The 25,846-nt window shown below is 40.5% G+C and overlaps 1 protein-coding gene across 2 annotated transcripts in view; it reads right to left on the bottom strand.

The window, feature by feature from the left end:
- ADARB2 (adenosine deaminase RNA specific B2 (inactive)) overlaps window positions 1-25,846 on the bottom strand; it is an 805,999-nt gene that overhangs the window by 61,086 nt on the left and 719,067 nt on the right. For both annotated transcript variants that reach the window (XM_077491116.1, XM_077491117.1), the window contains exon 8: window positions 19,122-19,290. In XM_077491116.1, the coding sequence (XP_077347242.1) occupies window positions 19,122-19,290 (169 nt within the window). The remainder of the gene's footprint in view (window positions 1-19,121; window positions 19,291-25,846) is intronic.

The following is a 25,846-nucleotide window of genomic DNA, read 5'->3' as shown; positions in this document are numbered from 1 at the left end:
ACAGACTTGCCTACACATGATCACACCAAAGTCCATTCGTTTAGAACGCGATGACGTACAACGGGACTAGAAAGGAAGTTCAATAGCCAGTAGCTAATAGCTGCCCTTGCATCATTTTTGGTCCGTTGGAATAGCATACAGACAAACGGTTTTCCTGATAGGAATTGATTCCGTTGGAAAGATTTAAAACATATTCTATTTCTAGGTCCATCAGCATTTTTGAAAAAAAAAAGTCAGATGAAGCCCACACACGATTGGAATATCCGATGAAATGATTCCTTCTGACCTTTTCTGTGTGTACGCGGCATTAGACAACAGTTTGAGAATCAGATTTAGGACACAGGGCTAGACGTAGGTCTAGAATTTGTTGGGACCCTGGGTTTCTGATCAGGGTAGCACATGACTTTAAGCAAACTAATATGTAGAATACGTCAAGCTACTAAATTTCTGACAATAAAGTGCCAAGTAACCGCAAACTCCTAATGCTGCCAGTTGTGAATGGTCCACAGCCCTTTACTGTACTTCAGTCTTATAAATCTGCCAATGTGACATTGGCTCTGTCCATATCGTTGCTTACCTACATCAGGGGGAAACAGCAATATTTACTTTAACACAGGAATACATAATCACAGTTTGAAAATGAACATTTTGCAGCTAATTTCTAACATCATTGTCCTTTTCATTAATTAGCATTTCCCGATCGTTAGGGCAATTATTGTTCTCCCTCTCCGCAATGAATCTCTTTTCATGATTAATCAGGAGTCATTATATTTTCCTTTTCCCGAAGCAGTCAATTACCGCGGAGTCCTTCCCATTAATTAACAAATGTTTGAAACAGGCGCCTAGTACCTGAGCTGCAATCTGCTTAAGAAACCTGTGACACCTAGCGTTTTACACAATAAAAGGTCCCTTTAAATTTTATTCCAAAACACAAGCAATTTAGCTGGCTATATTAATTTGCCTGAGAAGCAGAGCTGTGAATTAGAAACATCTTTTAATCTCATGCTAGAAGAGGCAGCCATCTGGCTGCTGAGAATTTCTAGAGAATCTTCTTCTCTCACTCTGCAAATACAGGTCATTAAAGTAATGTGTTCATCTACATAAAACTCAAATGGAATATAAAAGGTAATATTTATATACAAACAATTTAGTCCCACAATTTAAACAGTCATTGATTTTATGAAACATTTACTTGGGACGACCAGATTTGCATATCTCTGTAGGCAATTTCAGCAAGTAATATAATATTTGGAAAGAAGAGGATACCATTAAATATTCACCTTTTCAAAATGCTAAACGAACAATTATGGCAGCAGATAAATAGGATGTGTTACAGTCTTGATATATTTTCATCATGAATAATGGATTCCGTGTAGAGTTAATCTCTTTCTATGTTTCTAATGGAGATGCAAGCAGTTTTTGCAAGAGTTTATAGTTATTGTAAATACTACGTGTTACATGTATTTGTTCTGTTTTCCTAAAAGACACTCACACCTGGAAAAATGCTTGTCATGGAATCATTTGTAAACTAGCAGTTCATATTTATCGTAGGTGTATTTGCATCCAGCATCTGAGTCTGAGAGGTCAATTCTCAGAAGGTTTACTGTACATACAGTATCTCATAAAAGTGAGTACACCCCTCACATTTTTGTAAATATTTTGTTATGTCTTTTCATGTGACAACAATGAAGAAATGACACTTTGCAACAATGTAAAGTAGTGAGCGTACAGCTTGTATTAGCCCTTGTACACACGGTCGGACATCCCGACAACAAAATCCGTTGGATTTTGTCAGAAACTTGTGTTGCATACACACGGTCGGACAAAGTTGTCGGATAATCCGATCGTTCGTAACGCGATGACATTATTTCGTTACAACGGGACTACGTTCAGGCTAGTAAACAATAGCTATGGTCTAGGAATTTGATCTGAGAATGCGTGCCACTTTGTCCGATCGGAATTCTCTACACACAATCGGTTTTGTTGCCAGCAGTTTCAACATTAATGGCTGTGTGTTCAGTTATTTTGAGGGGACAGCAAATTTACACTGTTAGCCCTTGTACACACGGTCAGACATTCCGACGGAAAATGTCCGATTGGATCATGTTGTCGGAAAGTTTTATAGCCCAGCTATAAAACTTTGTTCCTCTGATATTCCGACGGAAACAGTCCGATGGAGCCCACACACAGTCGGATTATCCGACAACACGGTCCGATCAGACATTTTCCGTCGGAATGTCTGACCGTGTGTACAAGGGCTAACAGTGTAAATTTGCTGTCCCCTCAAAATAACTGAACACACAGCCATTAATGTTGAAACTGCTGGCAACAAAAGTGAGTACACCCCTAAGTGAAAATGTCCAAATTGGGCCCAAAGTGTCAATATTTTGTGGCGACCATTATTTTCCAGCACTGCCTTAACCCTCTTGGGCATGGAGTTCACCAGAGCTTCACATGTTACCACTGTAGTCCTCTTCCACTCCTCCATGACGACATCACAAAGCTGGTGGATGTTAGAGACTTTGTGCTCATCCACCTTCCATTTGAGGATGTCCCACAGATGCTCAATAGGGTTTAGGTCTGAAGACATGCTTAGCCAGTCCATCAGCTTTACCCTCAGCTTCTTTAGCGGGCAGTGGTCATCTTGGAGGTGTGTTTGGAGTCATTTTTATGTTGGAATACTGCCCTGTGGCCCAGTCTCTGGAGAGAGGGGATCATGCTCTGCTTCAGTATGTCACAGTACATGTTGGCATTCATGATTCTCTCAATGAACTGTAGCTCCCCAGTGAGGCAGCACTCATGCAGCCCCTGACCATGATACTCCCACCACCATGCTTGACTGTAGACACACTTGTGTTTGTACTCCTCACCTGGTTGCCGCAACACACGCTTGACACCATCTGAACCCAATACATTTATCTTGATCTCATCAGACCACAGGACAAGATTCCAATCCATGTCCTTAGTCTGCTTGTCTTCAGCAAACAGTTTGCAGGCATTCTTGTGCTTCATCTTTAGAAGAGGCTTCCTTCTGGGACAACTGGCACACAGACCAATTTGATGCAGTGTGCGGCGTATGGTCTGAACACTGACAGGACGACCCCCTATCCCTTCAAACTCTGCAACAAAGCTGGCAGCACTCATACATCTATTTCCCAAAGACAACCTCTGGATATGATGCTGAGCACGTGCACTCATCTTCTTTGGTCGACCATGGTTCTGAGTGGAACCTGTCCTGTTAAACCACTGTATGGTCTTGGCCACCATGCTGCAGATCAGTCTTAGGGTCTTGGCAATCTACTTATAGCTTAGGCCATCTTTATGTAGAGCAACAATTCTTTTTTTTTTCAGATCCTCAGAGAGTTCTTTGCCATGAGGTGCCATGTTGAACTTTCAGTGATCAGTATGAGAGAGTGAGAGAGATAACACCAAATTTAACACACCTGCTCCACATTCACACATGAGACCATGTGACCATGATGTGTCACATGACACCGGGGAGGAAAATGGCTAATCGGGCCCAATTTGGACATTTTCACTTAGGGGTGTACTCACTTTTTGTTGCCAACGGTTTAGACATTAGTGGCTGTGTGTTGAGTTATTTTGAGGAAACTGCAAATTTACACTGTTAGAAAAGCTGTACACTCACTACTGTACATTGTAGCAAAGTGTAATTTCTTCAGTGTTGTCACATGAAAATATATAATAAAATTTTTACAAAAATGTGAGAGGTGTACTCACTTTTGTTTTCATCATCTGTTTAGAAACATCACATTGGCCTGTAGGCAGGTGCAATTTTTCCTCCCCTCTGTAGGTTGTGCTGTTTAACTTAGAGGGAATAGAGGTTGTAAAGAGCTTTATTCCTCTTAAGCCTCCATAGGTATCATCAGGGAAGCAGCTGTCTGACTAGATGCTGCAACACTGGATGACCTCCACAGCCATCTTTACTAAGAGCAATGCTAATAAATAGCACTATTCTACTGCAGTTGGCAGGCATTCCTGTCGAGGAAGGACAAAGCAGGAATACCACTTCCCCGCTCACTGGGGACTCTAGAAAGCTTGGATAAGGATCTTCCTATTAGTCTACCAAGTGCACCTACACTACTGCTCTGCCTGTCAGCCAACCCACTTCACTAGATGTGGCTGTTTTCTCAAGTGCTGGGACTGCGTTAAAGTGAAGAGAACTGTTGTACCTGAGTTGCTTACGATATTAAGGCTCTTCTGCCATATTGTGAAAAAAATAATATAATCAGTGCAATAATCAATAAAATAATGTGATATAATTTTATATATATATATATATATATATATATATATATATATATATATAATATAATATAATTAGCCTACTAATAAGCTTAACATGATTGCTGCCCACACCAATTAGAGTGTATCCACATTTACATAGTAGACGAGTTTGAAAAAAGACACAACCCCATCAAGTCCAACCTATGTGTGTGATTTTATGTCAGTATTACATTGTATATCCCTGTATATTGTGGTCATTAAGGTACCTATCTAATAGTTTTTTGAAATTATCAATGCTCCCCACTGAAACCACTGCCTGTGGAAGAGAATTCCACATCCTAACTGCTCTTACAGTAGAGAACCCTCTACGCAGTTTAAGGTTAAACCTCTTTTCTTCTAATTTTAGTGAATGGCCACGTGTCTTATTAAATTCCCTTTCACGCAAAAGCTTTATCCCTATTATGGGGTCACCACCAGTACAGTATTTGTACATTGAAATCATAGCCCCTCTCAAGCGTCTCTTCTCCAGCGAGAATAATTTCAGTTCTTGTAACCTTTCCTCATAACTCCAGTCCCTTTATTCGTTTTGTTGCCCTTTCTCTGGACTCTCTCCAGTTCTAGCACATCCTTCCTGGGGACTGGTGCCCAGAACTGGACAGCATACTCCAGGTGCAGGCTGGACAGAGTCTTGTAGAGTGGGAGAATTGTTGTTTTATCTCCAATTTTAACGCAGTTAATCCCCAATTTTAACGCATGCCAATATTCTGTTTGCTTTGCTTGCAACAGCTTGGCATTGCATGCCATTGCTGAGCCTGTCATCTACTAGGACCCCCAGGTCCCTTTCCATCCCAGATTCCCCCAGAGAATCTCCCCCTAGTGAAGATTGTATTCATATTTTTGCCACCCAAATGTATTATTTTACATTTTTCTACATTAAACCATATTTTCCATGTAGTTGCCCTCCCCATTAATTTGATCTTCTTGCAAAGTTTCCACATCCTGCGGAGAAGTTATTGACCTGCTTAGCTTAGTACTGTTTGCAAATACAGAGATTGAACTGTTTATCCCATCCTCCAGGTCATTTATGAATAAATTAAATAGGATTGGTCCCAGCACAGAACCCTGGGGGACCACACTTTCCACCCGGACCATTCCAAGTACTCCCCATTTATCACTATCCTCTGAACTCACCCCTGTAGCCAGTTTTCATTATATGTACTCACCCTTTGGTCCATGCCAACGGACCTTACTTTGTACAGTAAATTTTTATGGGGAACTGTATAAAATGCCTTTGCAAAATACAGATACACCACGTCTACAGGCCTTCCTTTATCTATATGGCAACTCACCTCCTCATAGAAGGTTAATAGATTGGTCTGGCAAGAACGATTTTTCATAAATCCATGCTGATTACTGCTAATGATACCATTGTCATTACTAAAATCTTGTCAATAATCCCTTGTCATCCCCTCCAAGAGCTTGCATCCAATTGATGTTAGGCTAACTGGTCTGTAATTCCCAAGGATGTATCTTGGCTCTTTTTTAAATATTGGTGCTACATTGGCTTTTCTCCAATCAGCTGGTACCATTCTAGTCAGTAGACTTTTCGTAAAAAATTAGGAACAATGGTTTGGCAATTACTTGACTGAGTTCCTTAAGGACCCTTGGGTGCAAGGCATTTGGTCCTGGTGACTTATTAATGTTACGTTTCTCAAGTCTATTTCTAATTCTGTCCTCTGTTAACCATTAGGGTGCTTTCTGTGACATGTCATGAGGATAAACATTGCAGTTTTGGTTACTGAATTCCCCCGATTCCCTCATGAAGACTGAGGGGAAAAATACATTCAATATCTTTGCCATCTATCCATCCTTAGTAACCAGATTCCTTTCATCATTCTTTATGGGACAATATGATCTGACATCACTTTCTTACTATTTATGTACTTAAAGCGGGAGTCTGCCGGGAGTTCCGCCGTTTTTTTTTTTTTAAAAGCCAGCAGCTACAAATACTGCAGCTGCTGACTTTTAAAATAAGGACACTTACCCGCCCAGCGCGCCCGCGATGTCGGCACCCGAAGCCGATCTCTCGATCGTCTCTCGGGTGCTGCCGCCGGCATCTTGGGTATGGGAATCAGGAAGTGGAGCCTTTCGGCTTCATTTCCCGGTTCCCTACTGCGCATGCGCGAGTCGCGCTGCGCAATAAGGATGGACCCGCTGCCTCTGGGATCTGTGTGTTACCCAGCAGGCAGCGGGGGACTTTCGGAAAGGGGCGTAATCTACGCCCCTTTCCGCAGAGAGCTATCCCGGAAGTGGGTGCAGATACCTGTACTGTACAGGTACCTGCACCCCCCTCCCCCCTGAAAGGTGCCAATTGTGGCGCCGGAGGGGGGGAGGATTCCAATGAGTGGAAGGTCCACTTTAGGGTGGACCTCCGCTTTAAAGAATTTCTTGGGAATTTGTTTACTCTCTTCCACTACTGTCGTGGTCTATCTTAGCTGCCCTGATTGCACTCTTGCATTTCTTGTTGCATTCTTTGTAAAGTTGGAATGCTGATGACGATCCCTCAACTTTGTATTTTTTGAAGGCATTCTCTTTTGTTTTTATATGCATTTTTACGTTGGAGTTAAACCACCCAAGACTTTTATCAGCTATTTTAAATGTATTTCCCTTTGGGATGCACTGGCTAATGCCCTTATTTAATATGGTCCTAAAGCATACCAATTTTTCCTCCGTGTTCTTTGTTGCTAAGATTTTATCCCAATTATTAACTTCTAGCAAGGGTCGTAGTTTAGGGAAGTTGGTTTGAAATTCAATGTCTTTGTATCCCCCTTATGTTTCCTATTTGTGTGATTTATACTAAAACTAATTGAACTGTGATTGCTGTTTCCTAAATTGCTTGCATTTCCACATCCGCTCTGTATTGTTGGTAATCAGTCGGTCTAGTAATACTTTGTTCCTAGTTGGTGCATTTACCATCTGACCCATGAAATTGTCCTGCAAGACATTTAGGAACTGACGAGCCTTAGATGAATGCCCGGTTCCTTCCACCCAGTCTATGTCTGGATAATTAAAATCTCCCATTATAATGATACTTCCCATTCTTGCCGCTAATCCTAATTGTGATAGTAGGTCTGCCTCTGCCTTCTCCTCTTGTTAGGGGGCCTATAGTATACTCCCAGTATTACTTTCCTCTTAGTTTCCTCCCTTTGTAGCTCTACCCATAAGGATTCTACCTCCTCCCTTGCCACCTTAGTGATGTCATCTCTCACATTCACTTGTACATCATTTTTGATATACAGGCATACCCCTGCCTCCTTTTTACCCTCTCTATCCCTGTGATATAGAGAATACCCTTAAATGGTTTCCAGCCAATCATGAGAGCTGTCGAACCAAGTCTCTGTAATTCCTACAAAATCGAAATCCTCCTCGTACAACAGTAGCTCTAGTTCTCCCATCTTGTCTGCCAGACTCCTGGCATTGGTGAACATGCCACATAGTTTAGACTGGTTGCATACTATCTCCTTATATGTGACTCTCAATATATTAAACAAAACAAAATATAGTGTAGCGCAACCATAAACAAATACAAATAAAAGGTCTGAGGTGTCGCCATTCATAGCGTTTTCTCTATTTACATCATGATTGAGCATATGCATGTTTTTCACATTTGTATTTTATCCCTAAGTTACAGTTTTAATAAATGTTATTAGCAGAGAGCACTATGGTTTGCCTTTGTTTTTTATGGCCACACATGACTGAATGAGATCGCAGGAGGAGGTCAGAGCTGTCTAGGTGCACTGTGATGAGGATTCATGTTCCTGAAAAATCCTGAGAGATATTACACTAAGCGTGTGTGACTCTGCAGTGGGGTCTACATAGTGAGAACCTGGAAGGAGGTCTATTTTGTCCAGGAACACCAGGATGAGGAATTGTTTTCCCAAGGCATACTGAGAGATGTAATCACAGGCGTGTGTAACTCTGTCGTGGGGTCGACTTTTGGAGGTGAGCAGGCATTCCAGCTAGAGGTGGTGGTCACTGAAAATGTATAAACTGTCACTGAAATTTGCACAATGGTAGAATTTTGTTATATTTGGACGTGTTTTATTTGTTTATGGTTGCACTACACTATATTTTGTTTTGTTTAATCTGTTGCCATATTGTTTTGAGACTGTTGAGTTAGCACCTTGTCACTGTCTTTCACATGTTATTTGTTACTTCTAATTAACCAAATAATACCAGTGCCACTTTCCTTGGTCTCTGTCTGCCTTTACTCCATCTTGGGTACCAAACAACTGGCCCTGACCAGAGGCTATTTTCTACGAGGGTTTACTTTACATTACATAAGCCAGTACCACATGTAATTTTCACTAACTACTGCAGTATATGAAAGTGTAGAAGGGGTAAAACCCCCGTCACTTTTTTTCGTTTTTGTTGCCTGGGTCCCGTTGAGATGATTTTTCCCTTACTTATTGTCCTAGAGATGCAACAAGATTTTAGAGGAAGATTCTCCTTTTAAGCAATTGTCACCCAAAAAGAATTACCTATTGGAAACATTTTCTCTTACCTTCTGTTTTAAGGACAACGCCAAAATTTTGGATTACCCTTATTTTTCACTTTAAAACAAAAAAATAGAAGACTGATGACAGAAAAACAGACCAAGTGGTTCATCAAGTCTGACACATTTTTTTTTATTAATGCATGTTTTATTTTTAATATTTTTTTATCTGAGTACAGATCTATGCTTGTCCCAAGCATGTTTGAATGCACTTACAGTTGACTGACCCCCTACCTGTGCTAGAAGTCTATTCCAAGCATCAATTACTCTTTCAGTAAAATAATACTTTCTAAGATTAGTTTTGTACTTTCCTCCTTCTGGTTTGAGGCCCTGTCCCTGTGTTTCCGATCTTAAAGCGGAGTTCCAACTACAATCAATACATTTGTTTTTTAAACCTTTCACAAGCATTTACAATGGCATTGTAACACTCACATCTTCTGTATAATTTGTCCCCCGATGTCTAGTTTCATCTGTTAGAAGAACTTTGATAATGCAGTTTTGGCCATTTTCATTTTGCTTGTGGGCATGTGAAGCTCACAAGCATCCTGTTCTGGGATACGGTGCTGCAGAGCAACCAGCATGCACCGCCCGTTCTCACCCTGATCTTGTGCATGAGTCATTCTCGCAGCGCCGTCAACTACTAGGTTGCTATCACAACGGGCGTCGGAAGTGCCCGGCCCGTTGTGGCGGTAACAAAGCCCTCTGCGCTGCCCACTGACCCCTGGGAAATGATGACACACATCTCCCAGGAGCAGTAGCGAGCGGATGCGCCAAGGGAAGTGATGTAAGGAGCCTAGGAGAGGAAGGAGGAAGATTTCAAGGGACCACATAGCAACAGGCATTAAGAGGTGAGCAAAAAATTAAAAAAATGTCCACATTTTTTTAAATATTATTTCATGCACAGTAATGCCTTTTTTTTTGGGTTGGAACTCCACTTTAACTTCATATTGAACTTGACAGGTGTTCTAACTCTTCCCCAGAGTGTTGCCAATCTGAACAATGATCTTCATGGCAGGATCACCATAGACAGTGGGTGGGCTTTGTGGACCACGTTGGAGACAGGAACATGGAGAAAAGCCAAACTGTGCTAGTATTAGTTTTATCATAGGTTGTTAATCTCCAACAGGAATAATATGTCCAATAAAGGTTGAAATTTAAATGATTTTTGTAACACATTTTTTAAAAGAAAACAAAACAAAACATGTAAGCTTCCGTTGATTGCTGCGTCACAAATCCAAAAGCTTATTTCAAATCGGAATCAATAAAGAAAAAATTTGTGTTAACGTTAACTGGGACATCTCCAGCCCCAGCATGGAGTGAGAAATACCTCTCTCTTTTGTTCAAACACTTGATATTAAAGCGCTGTTTACAGAGACACAATCCCTTGTCTGGCCTTCAATATAGATAAACCTTAAGTAAATATTTTTCCCCCATTTGTCAATCATAGAAATGCCACAGACGAGATGGGTGAACTCTCATAACTAGCTCCAGGAACAGGAGATATATGCACCATTTTCGGTAAGGACGGATCACACTAAGGGGTACAAAGACGTATTATTTGATTGCTGGACTAGATAGGTTTAAGGATGGAAAAAACGTAAGTCTCCAACATCATCATGCAGAATAATAATAATTTAAATAAGGATGCTGATTCATTTCCTATAATGCGTGAATTGCATTTTATTACTTTGTTCAAAAAACACATTATTAAAGCTGATCTCCAGTCAAGCATCGAGATACATAGTTGAAAATATGAGAACTATTTTGCATGCAAAAATGTGTATGGACTTGTGCAGATGGGCAAATATAAGAAATATTTCAGGCAGATTTACAGTAGCTTGCGTTTCACATCAGGTTGACATATTTTTAGATCGTTCTCAGGTGCTTCTGATCTCCTTTCAAGTGCTTCAATGCAGGCCCCCCTTCTAAGTCTGCTAGATTTGCCATAGCCTGTCCCTGTGGTCTAGCAGGGCAGACTGTTAATGTGCTGTTAGAACATTTAACTTGCATCATCATTTTCAGGCAGTGTGACCCCCCCCCCCCCTTCTATATTTTTGGAACTGCGCAGTTTGAGGTTGAGAGAAGGTTGACCGAGAAACTTAAAAAAAAAAACGAAATTGTTTTGGGATCATGTGCCAATGTTAAGAATCATGGACAATTAAATCTAACTGGCTCAAAAAGTAATGAGTCGCTGGGTACAGCAGGGCACTGCAGGTCTCATCTATAAACAATAGAGAAAGAAAAAATGAAGATGCTGTCCAAAGCAACTGACCACATTTCAGTGCACATCGCACCAAATATAGGTTAGAAAAGGAATAAAAGCATCCAATTGCTTTTGACAATTCTACTACAGTTTTAGATACTTAAGCACTTTCCATGTTTTATCTAAAATGGTAAAAATTGCCGTGAGCTATGCTTTAAGTTATGACAATCCCAGCTAACAGTGATGACATGGGGGCCAATGAGCAAAAACCTACCAAAGGACATGCTTAGCCAAATTTTCGAAATGACCATTATGCAAAACATGAACCAACATGTAGAACTATTGAAATATAGTAGTAAAAGTATAACTATACATAAAAGCTGAATGTTTAGTATTTAGTACTAGAGCAGTTTACCCGCTCAGATAAGATAACACAGCTGCTATGAATCGGGGCTGGCTCAGCATTACGAGGTCTGCTGTTCACACCTGCCAGGGAAGTTAATCATGCAGCAGGATTTACGCCATGGTTGGCTGTCCACATCATGACTACACTGGGTAAAATAAAACAGGGATTAGACATTCCAAGATTCCTATGCAATAACAAAGTAGATTAAATGCCTTACTACAGTGATAAGCCTTTTATTCTCAACTGTAAGTCAGATGTAAAAACTTCATGTGGCCAAACTTTAGAGGAGAAACTTGGCACGTGGAGAAAGGAGTTGAATTTCAACTGAGTCTACTGACTCTGTCTACATAGCCAGAGCTTTCTTATGGTAGAATGACAGAGCTGACATTTACCTCTTCTTTAAACAGCTGCCAAGCACATTACCTACATAATGTTGTACTCCTAAGGGCTTCAATGACTTTCACTAAGTCAAAAAAAACTCTAGAATTAACCTTCACCAAGCAAATGACAGCTGAAATCTGATTGATTGGCATAGACCAGAAGTGTGTAATTTGTGGTTAACTCCAGTGGCATTGAACGACGATGCTTGGGAGTTGGCCCTATAGTCTATTGAGACAGATATGGAAAGTGGTGAAAAATATTTCAACCAGATGATATAAAGAAGCTTGAGGTAGGGAATAGTTAGAATAAGGAGGGCTAGGCAGGGTAGATGGGCATACAGGGGTGATTTTTGTTATAGGGATCATCAACTGTGATCTTCTTATGATTAATTGCTAGCAATTGCTAAAGGTAGGGATCAGTGCAGTAGAGAATCTAGTAATTACTGATTGCTAATGGTAGCCCAATGCTGCAAATTTGTGGGATTTTTACAGCTGCATGTATAGCAATCACTAGTGATTAATTGTAGGCCGCTTAGTGGACTAAAATCACTATTGCAAAAATAGGCCCAGCCTAGCCCATCTCTAAAGGTAACTTAACCTCTGGCCGACCAGCTGCTGCAGGTTTACTGCGGCAGAATGGCATGGCTGGGCGAAACAACGTTACCGTATTTAGCTTCGCCTTTTGGTCACTAGGGGCGCGCGCGTGTCCGGAGCCAATGCAAGTGCCTGGCGGATGCGATGACCTCCTGGCTCCTGCCATCGCTCGTGACACGACTCTGGGGATCTCAGTGGAGTAGAGACAGATTGTGTGTTCATACTATGTATGAACACCGATCTCCTTCTCCTCCTAGACAGTCCCACCCCCCCTACAGTTAGAACACCGTGAGGGAACACAGTTAACCCCTTGATCGCCCCCTAGTGTTAACCCCTTCCCTACCAGTGACATTTATACAGTAATCAGTGCATTTTTATAGCACTGATCACTGTATAATTGCCAATGGTCCCAAAAATGTGTCAAAAGTGTCTGATATGGTTGTCACAATTTCCACAGCCCCAATAAAAATCGCAGATCGCCGACATTACAAGTAAAAAAAAAATAATAATAATAAAAAAGCTATAAATATATCCCCTATTTTGTAGATGCTATAACTTTTGCACAAACCAATCAATATACGCTTATTGTGATTTTTTTTAACCAAAAATATGTAGAAGAATACATATCGGCCTAAACTGAGGAAAAAATTTGTTTTTTTGATAAAAAATATGGGATATTTATTATAGCAAAAAGTAAAAGATAATGGGGGTTATTTACGAAAGGCAAATTTGTTTGGGTACAGCATCATTTGTCAGTTAAAGCGACGCAGTGCCATATCGCAAAAAATGGCCTGGTCATTGAGCAGCTAAATCTTCCGGGGCTGAAGTGGTTAATAACAATTTAGCTTCAGTTTCCGAACCTGGGAGAGGTAATGATGTGTAAATTAAATATTTCTGAGTAAAATCACACAGCTTCCTATGATTTTAAATTTGTAGAGGCATAGAAACTCCACTAACAATTCACGATTTCTTGGGGCTTATGTTATGTGGACTATTTAGAACACTGCTTACAGAGGTAGAATGAGGCTGATGTCACACAGGCAATTTTCTCACAGCAACTGAACCCCCCCCCTCCACTTTTGTTAAATGGATTTGTCGCTAAGAAAATCACAATGCTCTGGTATAGGTTCACTAACAGTGAATTTTTTTTAAACAATCTGTTGTTCCATTATTCAGCAATACATTAGCGTTTCAGCTCAGGGGCAAAATCGCTAGTGACCATTGCTCTTGATGCTTTTCTATGAAATGTTGCATCAATCACTATGCTTAGCTACAAATTGCTGCTAATTGCTGTCATTAGCAATTTTTAGTATCAATTAATATCTGCTAAAAAAAAATCACCCTTGTGTCACCGGCTTAAAATAGACCTTTCAGTCACCATAACTACATTTCTGACAAGTTGCTTATTTTATAATCAAAAAAATCAGTCCTTGAGCTTCAGTCAGAGACTTTGCCTAAAGTGAAATTACATCACCAGTCTGCTGCAAGCAGGAGGACACATTTCCTCAGTCACCTCTGTTGTAACCTTATACCAAGTCCTAAGGGGAGGAACTGTCAGTAAGACATTTGTGAACAAAACCACACACTGCAGAGGAACCAGAATTTACATGATTGTGCCAACTCTGAACCAGAATCTCAGTACAGTAGGAAGACGCTGACCCTGGATGATTCCTGAACAAAGATGGAACTATCTTTCGCATGAAGGAATTCTCATGGGGGGGGTACTGTGATCTCTGGGAGAGGAAATGAATACTTGGAAGTGTCACTCTTAGGCCCTGTTCAGACAGACATGTGCAGGAACAAGAGGATTCAGGTTCCTGCTTGTTTTTAGAAAAGTTTAGACATGATTATATGTGTTGCGTTTACTCGCATTTAGAGTTTACGTCCATTTTGTTTAAATGCGTATAGATGCATTTAGACATGCTTAGGGGCATTTAAAAGTGTTACTAAACCCAGTAATATGAAAATTGTTTATCCACCACCTCACAGTGCCCGCAGCTTATAAATCTTCTTTTTACATTAAAATACTGCCATTATATACCTTTTTGGATGATCTGCATACCATGGTTACATGATAAACTGCATAGTGTCTCCAGTGCTAAGAGTTTAGGTAGGAGGAGATTTCCACTGCAGCCTGTATACACGCCCACATGTGTGATGTCAATATCATGTGACCGGGCTAACTTTGAGAACAAGTAAATGTTCTCTCCAGCATAAAATACACAACTGAGCATGTGCAGGTCGGCTACCCTACCTGTGTGTTAGTTGGCCTTCCCCAGATAGACAATGCAAGAAGGGAAGGATCTGTGCATACAGGATAAAACAGCCTTTTTATACAATGCAGAGGATGACCCCTTAAGTTCCACAGTGAGTATAACAAGCATGCTATGCTGCATATACAAACAGATTTTACTATTGTGGGTTTAGTAACACTTTAAGCACATATCTTGAGAAGAGGAGATTAAGAGGGGCGGGGGGGGGGGGGTATGATCAACATGTACAAATACATAAGTGGTCCATATAGTGAAGTTAGTGTTGAGTTATTCACTTTAAGGTCATCAGAGAGGACAATGGGCACTCTTTATGTCTGGAGGAAAAGAGATTTCATCTCCAAATACGTTAAGGTTTCTTCACAGTAATGCCCCTTACACACGATCGGAAATTCCACCAGCAAAAGTCAGATGAGAGCTTTTGGTCGGATATTCCGACCGTGTGTATGCTCCATCAGACTTTTGCTGGCGGAATTCCTGCCAGCAAAAGATTGAGAGCATGGTCTCTATTTTTCGGTTGGAAAAAGTTCTGAAATTCTGATCGTCTGTACAAATTCCAACATGCAAAATGCCTGCACATGCTTGGAAACAATTCAACGCATGCTCGGAAGCATTGAACTTCATTTTCTCGGCTCGTCGTAGTGTTGTATGTCAGCGCGTTCTTGGCGGTCCAAAGTTCATAGAACTTTTGTGTGACCGTGTGTATGCAACCCAAGCTTAAGCGGAATTCCTTCGAAAAAAACATCCAAGTTTTTTCCAACGGAAAATCCGTTTGTGTGTACGGGGCAAAAGAGCTGTGAAAATGTGGAATAGACTCGCTCCATAGGTTGTTCTGGCCAGCTCAGTAGATTGCTTTAAGAAAGGCCTGAATTCTTTCCTTAATGTACATAATATAACTCGGTACTAACATTTATAGGTAAAGTTGGCTCAGGCAAAATCTGATGTGGCTGAGGATGCATCTGTGCTTTTTTTTTTATGCTACATAACAGCCACCAATGCACCTATCTGGATAGCCCAATTCACTTTAGTTATGCTGCATACAGATGCGTTCAGACCCTGCATGCATCTGTATGCAGAATTTTTTTTTTTTATGTCCCAGGTGAACAAGGCCTTACACATTATTTATCTTCGATGCACTTGGCATGAAAAAATCATATCTCATGCCAGGTGCACTTTAGAAATCAGGATATGATATATTGGTATTTAGACTTGCAGTACATAGATAATCAGCCTGGCAATAAAATACTACAGTGGATAGATGGTTGTTTAGGAGTTAACAAGAAGCAAAAAAACAAAAACAAAACAAAACAGAACAGTGTGATATGATGCCAGAGCAGTGCGGATCAGCTACGGGCAATGTACTAAACTACTGGCATCTATCAGGTTTTAACCAGGGTGACATAGAGTGTATGGAAATCACTGGGAGGAAGAAAGTGTCCCATGTTCCCTTTCTGATATATCTGCTATGATTGTAGCTGTCTGAAACAATCACAGAAGGCCGAACACATGCAAAGCCTGGAAGGACTTTGTACCGCAATCTTCAAGAAATCCTACAAAGTCTCACATGAACTTCTGTATTAACTTAAAGGACTGGTTCTATTTCTTTGCAAAACAACAATCACAAATACCTTTGAATACTAAAGTTCAGTGAAAGATTTAGCTGTAAGTGCATTCCCAGTCTCTAGGACACCAGGGTGCAGATGCCACAGAATGTCATAAATACAGCAGATTTATTTTACAGATAAAGATGTGTAAAAAATAAAGTTTGCAATAGTGTGAAGAACAACAATGATGTGAAGAGCATAGTAACCTACAACTGCCAATTAGATTTGACCTTTTTATCAGCTGTGGGCAGTCTGGAGTATGAAAATTGACTGTTGATTGGTTACTACACCTTGCAATTGTAGCCCTGTTGTCTTGACACTGTTTTACTAAGCTAGCTAATGTGAAAAAGTTGGGGGGGGGGGGGGGCAAAATTCAAGCAAACATCAATATGATGGCTTTCTGCACCCAGAATGGGGCTTTTGAAATAGAGAACAAGGTTGTTGTTGTTTTTTTTTACAGTCTATGTCCTGTTGGAGAAATTTCCCTTCACCTTCTGTCCTAGAGACGCAACAAGAAGTGAGAGTAAATTTCTACAAAGCGGGGGTATTTCTAAAACTGGCCATACACTACTAGATTTTTACATTAACATTTGTACGAGTATTCGCAGGAACATTCAATAAGAAATTCTCAGCAGGACATTTGATAGCTTGATGAATGTGGCTTGAAAATACTTTAAAAAATTTGATTTCAACATTTGTTTTTGGAGTGAATCGGCTTTCCTGATCTTAAATCACATTCACTGTTAGAAATGAATTTGTTCAAGAATCATTTTTCCATGTTGCTTCTTTGAATCTTCTGGTGTTGTGGTCAAAAATGAATGACGATCTGACCCCACTAACCATTGGAAAATCAAACGGACATTCTTAACACAAACATTTTCAAACAAAATTCTACAAGTGTATGGCCAGCTTTACACAGCTGTCTCTGGAGCAGGTATCCCCATTGGAAGATTTCCACTCGCCTCTTGTTCTAATGACAAATGTGAAATTATTGGATTTCCCATCACTTTCTTTCTTTGTTACAATGGTCAGTTTTGCCCTACTCTATACAATAAAAGTTTCAGATATGCAAACACTTTAAACCATGTTGGCATATATATATCTGGATATTTTGTAACACTTGTATAGTTTTTTTTTTTGTTTTTTTTTTTGCTGCTTGAAGAAGCAGATTTTAGGTGAAATGCATTCAGCTATAACATGCCAATTAGCCCATGTGAAAACACTTGTTAAAACGAATGTCTTGATTAGACTCATATATGTGTAAAGTGAATAAGTGAAAGGCATATGTGATATGTGTAGATGTTAAAATAACATAAGACTCCTGTTTATTTTATTTTATAAAATAAAAAAATTGTTTTGTGAATTCACTGATCAACTCAAGAAAATATAAGCACCCCAAAAAATCCTGTTATTTTGTTGTGTGGCTTCTTGGAAGCCCCTTTTCTAAAAAAAATAAAACAAAAAGGTTAATAAATAAAACATATTTCTATTTAACACTCTGTTAATGCTTAGTGAACCCTAATAATTTAACTCAGGGCTGGCCTAAGACATTGTGCTCCCTGGGTCCAAGAATAAAATGCTACCCCCCCCCCCCACACTCTCCAAAAAAAAGAATCACGCCCACCAAAAGGCCCCTACATCCATTATTTTATATCATGATAATTAAAACTAAAATTAAATTTATCAGGAAGTCAGATTTCCATGCAACAGTAAGGACAGTATAGGGGTGGGCTAGGACAGGGCAGTATAGGGGAAGGCTAGGGCAGTATAGGGGCCGGCTAGGGTAGTATATAGACAGGCTAGGGTAGTATACAGACAGGCTAGGGTAGTATATGGGCAGGCTAGAGTAGTATATAGACAGGGTAGTGTAGTATATGGACAGGTTAAGGTAGTATACGGACAAGATAAGGCAGTATAGGGGCAGGCTAGGGTGGTTTTAAAGACTGGCTAGGGCAATATAGGGCAGAGTGGGGTAGTATATAGACAGGCTAGGGTAGTATAGGGGTAGGCTAGGGTAGTATATATACAGGCTAGGGTAGTATATAGACCCTCTAGGGTAGTATAGGGACAGGCTAGGGTAGTGTGGGGGCAGACTAGGGTAGTATATGGACAGGCTAGGGCAGTAAAGGGGCAGGATAGGACAGTATAGGGGCAGGCTAGGGCAGTATAGCGGCAGGCTAGAGTGGTATATAGACTGGTTAGGACAATATAGGGGCAGATTGGGGTAGTATATAGACAGGCTGGGGAAGTATAGGGGTGGGCTAGGGTAGTATAGGGCCAGGCAGAGCGGCCCAGGGAACGGGGGCAGTTGTCATCATGACACACAAAACTTTTGGTCGTCAATTTGCTTGGTAAAAAGAAGAGAAGGAGAAGCGACCATGGTTCAATTTGCTGCCCCTCTCAAAGTGCTCCCTGGGTCCAATGGACCCACTGGGACCCATGGTAGGGCTGGCCCTGATTTAACTCCTTCCACCCATCTCCTCTTAGCTGATATTTTTCTGCTGATTATTTTCTGTTTGTACTTTTTTTATTTCCTTTTGTTATTTTTTCAGTTTGTCAGAAAAAGAATGCCACTGGTAAAAATAGGGGAAAAAACACAAATGTTTCTTATTTTTATTGTACATAAAAAAATATATATATTTTTTGTAAGACATTGTTGCCAAAATAAATCTTGGCTTGTCCTCCAGAAACAATATATGCATTACTGTGTTACAGTATTGACAAATAAACAGGCCCATAGTGGAAATGTAAAAACTGCTCGGTCCATAAGGGCCCGGGGTATGAGAGAAGTGAAGGTAGGAGAGCTAAAGTGGCTAAGGATGAAAAACAGAACATGTTTTCTAAGCCGAGATCGGTGTTACCTGGTAATCTTGTCTGTACAGGACATTGTGATGAGTTGCTCTCCTGATAATACTCCATCCCACGTTTGTACAGGCAGCCGGGTTTTCACTGGGACTGTCCCTTCCCCAGACTCTATTTTCGTACGAAGGTGACCCCGAAATTTCCTCACTATGTGCTTGCACCTGTTCACTATGAAAAACTTTGTGTTAGTCAACTGCTCCTTAAATTCAGTTTTTTAACATAACAAATGTAAAACAAAATCATAGATGTACTTCTAAATTCTTACAAAGATTTCTTTATTTTTTTTTAATAAAGAACTTGTCCCAAACTGTCTCCTGTCATTTTAACTTTTTTGACACTTTTTTTGGTTAATGTGTAGGGGTACAATGTACCCAATACCCATTCACATGGGGGAGGGATCTGGGGGTCCCCTTGTTAAAGGGGGCTTCCAGATTCTGATATGCCCTTGTCCCCATCAACATGTTGAGGGTATGTGGCCTGGTACAGTTCAGGGGTGGGGGGGGGGGGGTGGGTGCTCCCAGGGTTAATATCCATACCAGACCTAAAGGGCCTTGTATGGATTTTAGGGGGGCCTCCGCACAATTTTTTTAAAAATTTTGGTGCGGGTTTACCTTAATATTCATACCAGACTCAAAGCTCCTGGTAATGGACTGGGGGGGAACCCACGCCATTTTTGTCAGTTATTTTTTTATGTATATTGGCGGGACCCGACAATACATTACAGCCGCAAGCAGTTTTAAATTACATGCCATTTTACTGTTCTAAACACGGGAAAGATGTGCTACTTTACAGGCAGACTATGGACACACCCCAGGCACAATATTTAAAGGAATATTTCATTTTTATTGTCTGAGTTTAAGCATTATTAAAATTACTACTCATGAATAAATGGCCATTTTAAAAACTTTTTTTGCATCGATACATGTCCACTGGGGCAGGACCTTGGTACCCCAACACTTTTTATGGCAATAACATGCATATAAGCCTTTAAAATTAGCACTTTTGATTTTTCATGTTTGTGTCCCGTAGACTTTAACGGTGTTCATGTGTTTGCACAAATTGTTTGCCTGTTCGCAAGTTCTGGTGTGAACCAAACGGGGGGATGTTTGACTGGTCCGGCTCTACATAGAAACCAATCAGCTTCCAGGTAATTTGTCAAAGCTTAATTGATCAAGCTGCAATTAGAAACTGATTGGCTACCATGCACAGCTGCATCAGACTTTGCACTCTCCAGTTTTAGTAAATCAACCACCTTGCATCTTTCTGATTGCATGCTAGTTTTCCAGCATGTTTTTTTCAACAAAAGCCAATCATTAAACTGGCTTTTGTCAGAAAGACAGCTGTATACACTGACCAAACACTGTTTCCTGCTAAACTGGGCAATTTTTGGCCAGTGTGTACTAAGATTAACTGTTAAAACCAATTCGGCACTACCCCATACTCATAATATTAGAAATTTCTGCTGCCTTTATTCAGTTAACCACCTGTTCCTCCTCATAAAAACTCAAATTCCTTGGCCTCCAAAATTCAGATTTTTCCTGTTCTTCTCCTACATATCTTAGCACTCCTTCAATGTTACCTACAACTCCTTCTCTTCTTCTCCTCTTTCTGTAGAGGTCCATCAAGGCTCTGTCCTTGAACCCCTTCTGTTCTCTATTTACACCACTTCCCTAGATCAAATAATAACTTCAAACGGCTTTTCTATGCTAATGACACCCAATGTTTCTCTCAATTCTCCAATTATTATTATACACAATTTATATAGTGCCAACAGTTTACGCAGCGCTTTACAATGTATAGGGGGGACAACACAATTACAGTACAGTTCAATACAAAAGGTACAGGAGGGCCCTGCTCGTAGAGCTTACATTCTAAATGGAGGGGGTGGTACAAAAGGTAATTGCTGCAGAGAATGATTTGATGGGGTGGCTCAGGGACAGTTAGGCGGGTGTGGGATAGGCTTTCCTGAATAAATTCGTTTTCAGGGATCTCCTAAAGGTGGACTGGGTAAGGGTGATCGGATATACTGGGGCAGGGAGTTCCAGAGGAAGGGAGAGGCTCAGGAGAAGTCTTGAAGGCGAGCATGGGAGGAGGTAACAAGGGAGCTAGAGAGCAGGAGGTCCTGGGAGGAGCGGAGGGGACGATTTGGGCAATATCTGCAGATGAGGTTGGTAATGTAGATGGGGGCGATGTTGTGAATGGCCTTGTATGTTATGGTTATCATTTTGAATTTTACACGTTGGGGTAGGGGGGCCAGTGAAGGGATTGGCAGAGAGGAGCATCAGTCATGGATTGGTTAGTGAGGTTTATTAGTCTAGCAGCAGAATTCATAAAAGACTGAAGGGGGGATAGCCTGCTTAAGGGTAGGCCATTAAGGAGAGAGTTGCAGTAGTCAAGGCAGGAAATAATCAAGGAGTGAATAGGTTGCTTTGTGGTGTTATTAGTCAGGAAGGGCCGAATTCTGGAGATGTTGCAGGGTTAAGGCAGCAGGATGTAGCCAGTGATTGGATATGGGGGCTGAAGGAGAGGTCAGAGTCAAGGATTACACCCAGGACCCTGGCATGTGTGGAGGGACCAGTGGTGTATTGTTGATATTAATGGTGAAGTCACGGGGGGGGGGGGGGGGGGGCGTGAAGGAGGAAATCTAACAAGCTCAGTTTTAGAAAGATTAAGTTTGAGGAAGTGATGTGACATCCATATAGATATGTCATTCAGTAATTTTGGAGATCGAGGTGAGGTGAGGAGTGGAGAGATAGATCTGGGTGTCATCGGCATAGAGGTGGTATTGGAAGTCATGGGAGGTTATCAGCTGGCCCAGGGAAGAGGTATAGAGTGAGAATAGGTGAGCCCACGGACCGAGGCATGGGGTACCCCTACAGAAAGAGGAAGGGGAGTGGAGGAGATGGAGTTGTAAGTGACACTGAAACTGTGCTGCGATAAGTATTCATTTAATTTCAATTCATTCATCAATTCAGTCGCCTTGTCCATCACTAATTTACTAACTAACATAGCAGAATGACTATCACACCACTTCTGCAAAGTAATCTTTTAAAAAACTAAGCTCATAGTTTCCCCCAAATGCCTCCTCCGCCAACTTTTCTATCAAGATCAATAACACTAACTATAGAAAAAGATACAGGTAAATAGCTCACAGTTGCTAAAGCGGTTTCTTAAGGTGACACTCGTGGCTTGCCATGAGTGTCACCTTAAGTAACCACTTTTATAACTTGGGTGTCTGTGCCTGGGTTTCTGTTTGTACTAAACAACACAACTATTAATCCTTCTCCTCATGCCAGGGTGCTAAGTGTAATCCATGACAAGTCCTTATAGTTCCACATTCAGTCACTGAGCAAACCTTGCCATCTTCACCTCTCTCACATTTCCAAAACACATTCTTTTTAAACAAATTACACCACCAAACTATTAATTCAGTTGTTTGTTACTTATTGCCTTGATTATTGGAACCCCCTTGTTGGCTCAGCTATATACAGGCTACCCCCCCCCCCCCCCCCCCCATTTAGCCTATCAGAATGCTGTTGCCAGATTCATCCACCTTAGCAAATGTTCAGTGTCCACCAATCCCTCGACTGACATCTGCATGCCCAGTGAATACAATTTAAAATACTAACAGAACACATATAGGGCCATTCGAAACTTTACCACCAAGCTACATCACAAACCTTGCTTCGGGTTATCACTCTAATCATCCTTCTTAATTTTCCCAATACAACCTGCTCTCTAGCTCTCCCTTCTCCTCTCATTTTAATTTTCAAGACTTCTCCAAAGCTTCTGCCAATGCCTGGAATTTCCTACTTATCTGTCTGGATGTCTCCTACTCTCTTTGCCTTTAGATGATCCCTGAAAACTCATCTCTTCAGGGAAGCCTATCTGACCTCAGCCTAACAACGGAACCTTTACTTCTATCAACTCATCCATTATACTGTTATTACATTTTTGTTTTGCTTGCCCCTCCCTTTTAGACTGTAAGCTCCCATGAGCAGTACCATCCTAACCTTCTTGTCTTGATTTGTATTGTAGCTGTACTGTCTCCCTTTATATTGTAAAGTATTGTGAACACTGTGCAGTAAAATATGATAGGAGCTTTAATCCGTTAATACTTTATCCAAAACTAAAAGACAAGGTTTTGGATATAGATACACTTTCATGTTATTGATAGTGTATATAATACCATATTAGAAGCATTGTAGTTTCATCATTACCACTGTGCTGTGAACTAAAAATCAAATAGAAAGTGCACAGACATCGTGATATACCTTGAGTAAAACTTTATTAACTGACAATATCTAGTACTCACAAACATTCTTGATAACACAGCTTGTTGCATAAAAACATCCAGAATGAGACCAACTCAAATCTCTATAAGTGGGAGATCGTCCATTGCCAGGTCTGCTGAACAGCATGTAGCCACTGTCTTTTCCTCAGAGTATGTGACAAGCTGTGTTATCAAGATTGTTTGTGAGTACTAGATATTGTAATTTAATAAAGTTTTACTGACGGTACAGTACTGTATATCATAATGCCAGTACACTTTCTATTACTTTCTATTTTGTTTTAAAGATTCCCTGTCTGAAAAAGCTTTGGATATCGCAGGCCAATGCTAAGAGAATGTTTGATTTAGATTCAAGCATAGGTTTCCCTATAGCAAGACTTCTAATATGCCAGGACTGTCAGTTTGTGTTCATTTGTAACTGTGAAAGCAGAACACGTATTTTAATCAGGTCATTGGCCTGATCAGTGGGCTGTAAGACCATCGAAACTCATAAGTCTGGGCTAATGTCTGCAGGTTTGGCCCTCTCACTGAGATGGACAGAACCTTAGAGCAAGATCCGGGACTGCTATTTTCCATTATCTGTCATGTGGATTCATTCCTAACTGTACATAATATAACTGGATTCTAACATTTATAGGTAAAGTTGATCCAGGGAAAATCAGATTGCCTCTTTGGGATCAGGAAGGATTTTTTTCCCCTGCTGTAGCAAATTGGATCCTGCTTTTCTGCTTTTTTTTTCCATCTTCCTCTGGATCAACTGTGGGTATAGGATTGGATATATGGGATTGTATGATATTTTTTATTTTTATTTTATTTATCTGTTGTCAAGTAAATCTTATTTTTTCATTCTTGTGTATGTGTTATTTTACTGGTACCACTACCAACTCAAGAGACTTGAATCCCATAAATATCCAGTTTCCTTAGGGAAATTGCAAATTAACTTAAAGTGGTTCTAAAGTGAAAAGGTATTAACCTACCTCAATGCATTTCCTGCATTAAGGTAAAAAAAAACTCACAATAGCTATTCTTCCAACCCCCCCCCCCCCCCCACCACACACACACATTTCTCCAACCAGTGCTGTCCCAACAACAGGTCTTCTCTCCCCTCTTCCTTTTCTTACAGGCTACACTGGGAGCAGCAGGAGCCAATGGTTCCTGCATGTGTCAGTCAAATCCTGTGAGGATGGAATGGGGGGGGGGGGGCATGGCTGAGCAACACTGTGTGTGTCTCTATGAATGCACACAGCTCAGCTTGGGAGAGCTCCCACATGGAGAAAAGGAAGAGTAGAGAGTGCCTGTAAGGGATTCCAGAAGAAGAGGTAAGGCGCTGCTCTGTGTAATGGAAAAATACGCTTGAGTGAAAACAAAAGACAAAGTAATCTAAAACAAAGGCCGCAGCTCTAAGTGGGATACACACACTCAAATACACTAGAAAAATGTCAAAAGCTGTGCCAAAACCCATATATACTACCTGCACAAATAAAAAAATATATAAATAAATGTAAATGGATTATTATAGATCACATTACATATAAAATAAATGAGTGAAATAACATAGATTATAATTCATCAACTTGAGAGGAAGTAGCAAACAAAGTTCATAAAAAAGTCCTCTGTCGCAATTCCTTCCAGGACATTGTGCAGGTAGTATATATGGGTTTTGGCGCAGCTTTTGAAATTTTTCTAGTGCTCTGTGTAATACCCTTGTACGGAACAGGTAAGTATAACTTCTTATTTTAGGAAAAGAAATAAGCCTTCACAAATACTTTAAGATGGCCAGTAGCAGCAGGCAATTGGGTATCTCGTCAAGATATGGTCATTAATTCTGAGATCAAGTGCCAAGCATTACAAACATTTGTACAAATTTCCTTTGACGTTCCACACACAAAAAAGGTGTGAAACATGGGAAAAATGGGAACACACATAGCAACACTGAGAAGGGTCAGGACCTCTATCCGGTTGGTATTGATTTCTGGTTTCTCATAACTTCCTGTCATAATCACTACAGACACTCCGCAATAGAAAACCACAGGAAGTGGCAGAAAATCTCCAAACCTGGGACACAGGAATAAAAACCTGAAAGAGGATGCAATGCTTCTCTGATCTCATCTAAAACTTAAAAAAAAGTTTTCAATAGGGTTCTATTTTACTGTTCTATGCACTGTTCAAATATAATAAAAGGCACATTGTTATTCTTAGTTTTGAATAGAATAGAAAGGGATTAGAACACCTGTGAGGTCTTTTTATTTATGTTTATTTTTTATTGAATTCTGTGTCTCAGTTAAGGAGATTTGGCCTATATATTTGTCCTGTTTCCTGTTATCACCAAGAGAGAAAATAAAAGAAATTCCCAAATTTTGGGTTGTCACTAGAATGTTTATAGATGGCATTCCTGAAGGAATTCTGGTTCTGGTGAACAAGGTGACAACCATG

This window comes from Lithobates pipiens, unplaced genomic scaffold (assembly GCF_037356315.1).
Source record: "Lithobates pipiens isolate NorthernLeopardFrog02 unplaced genomic scaffold, aLitPip1_a1.2 Scaffold_19, whole genome shotgun sequence".
Taxonomy (NCBI): Eukaryota; Metazoa; Chordata; class Amphibia; order Anura; family Ranidae; genus Lithobates; species Lithobates pipiens.
This window is presented reverse-complemented; position numbering and strand designations above follow the sequence as displayed.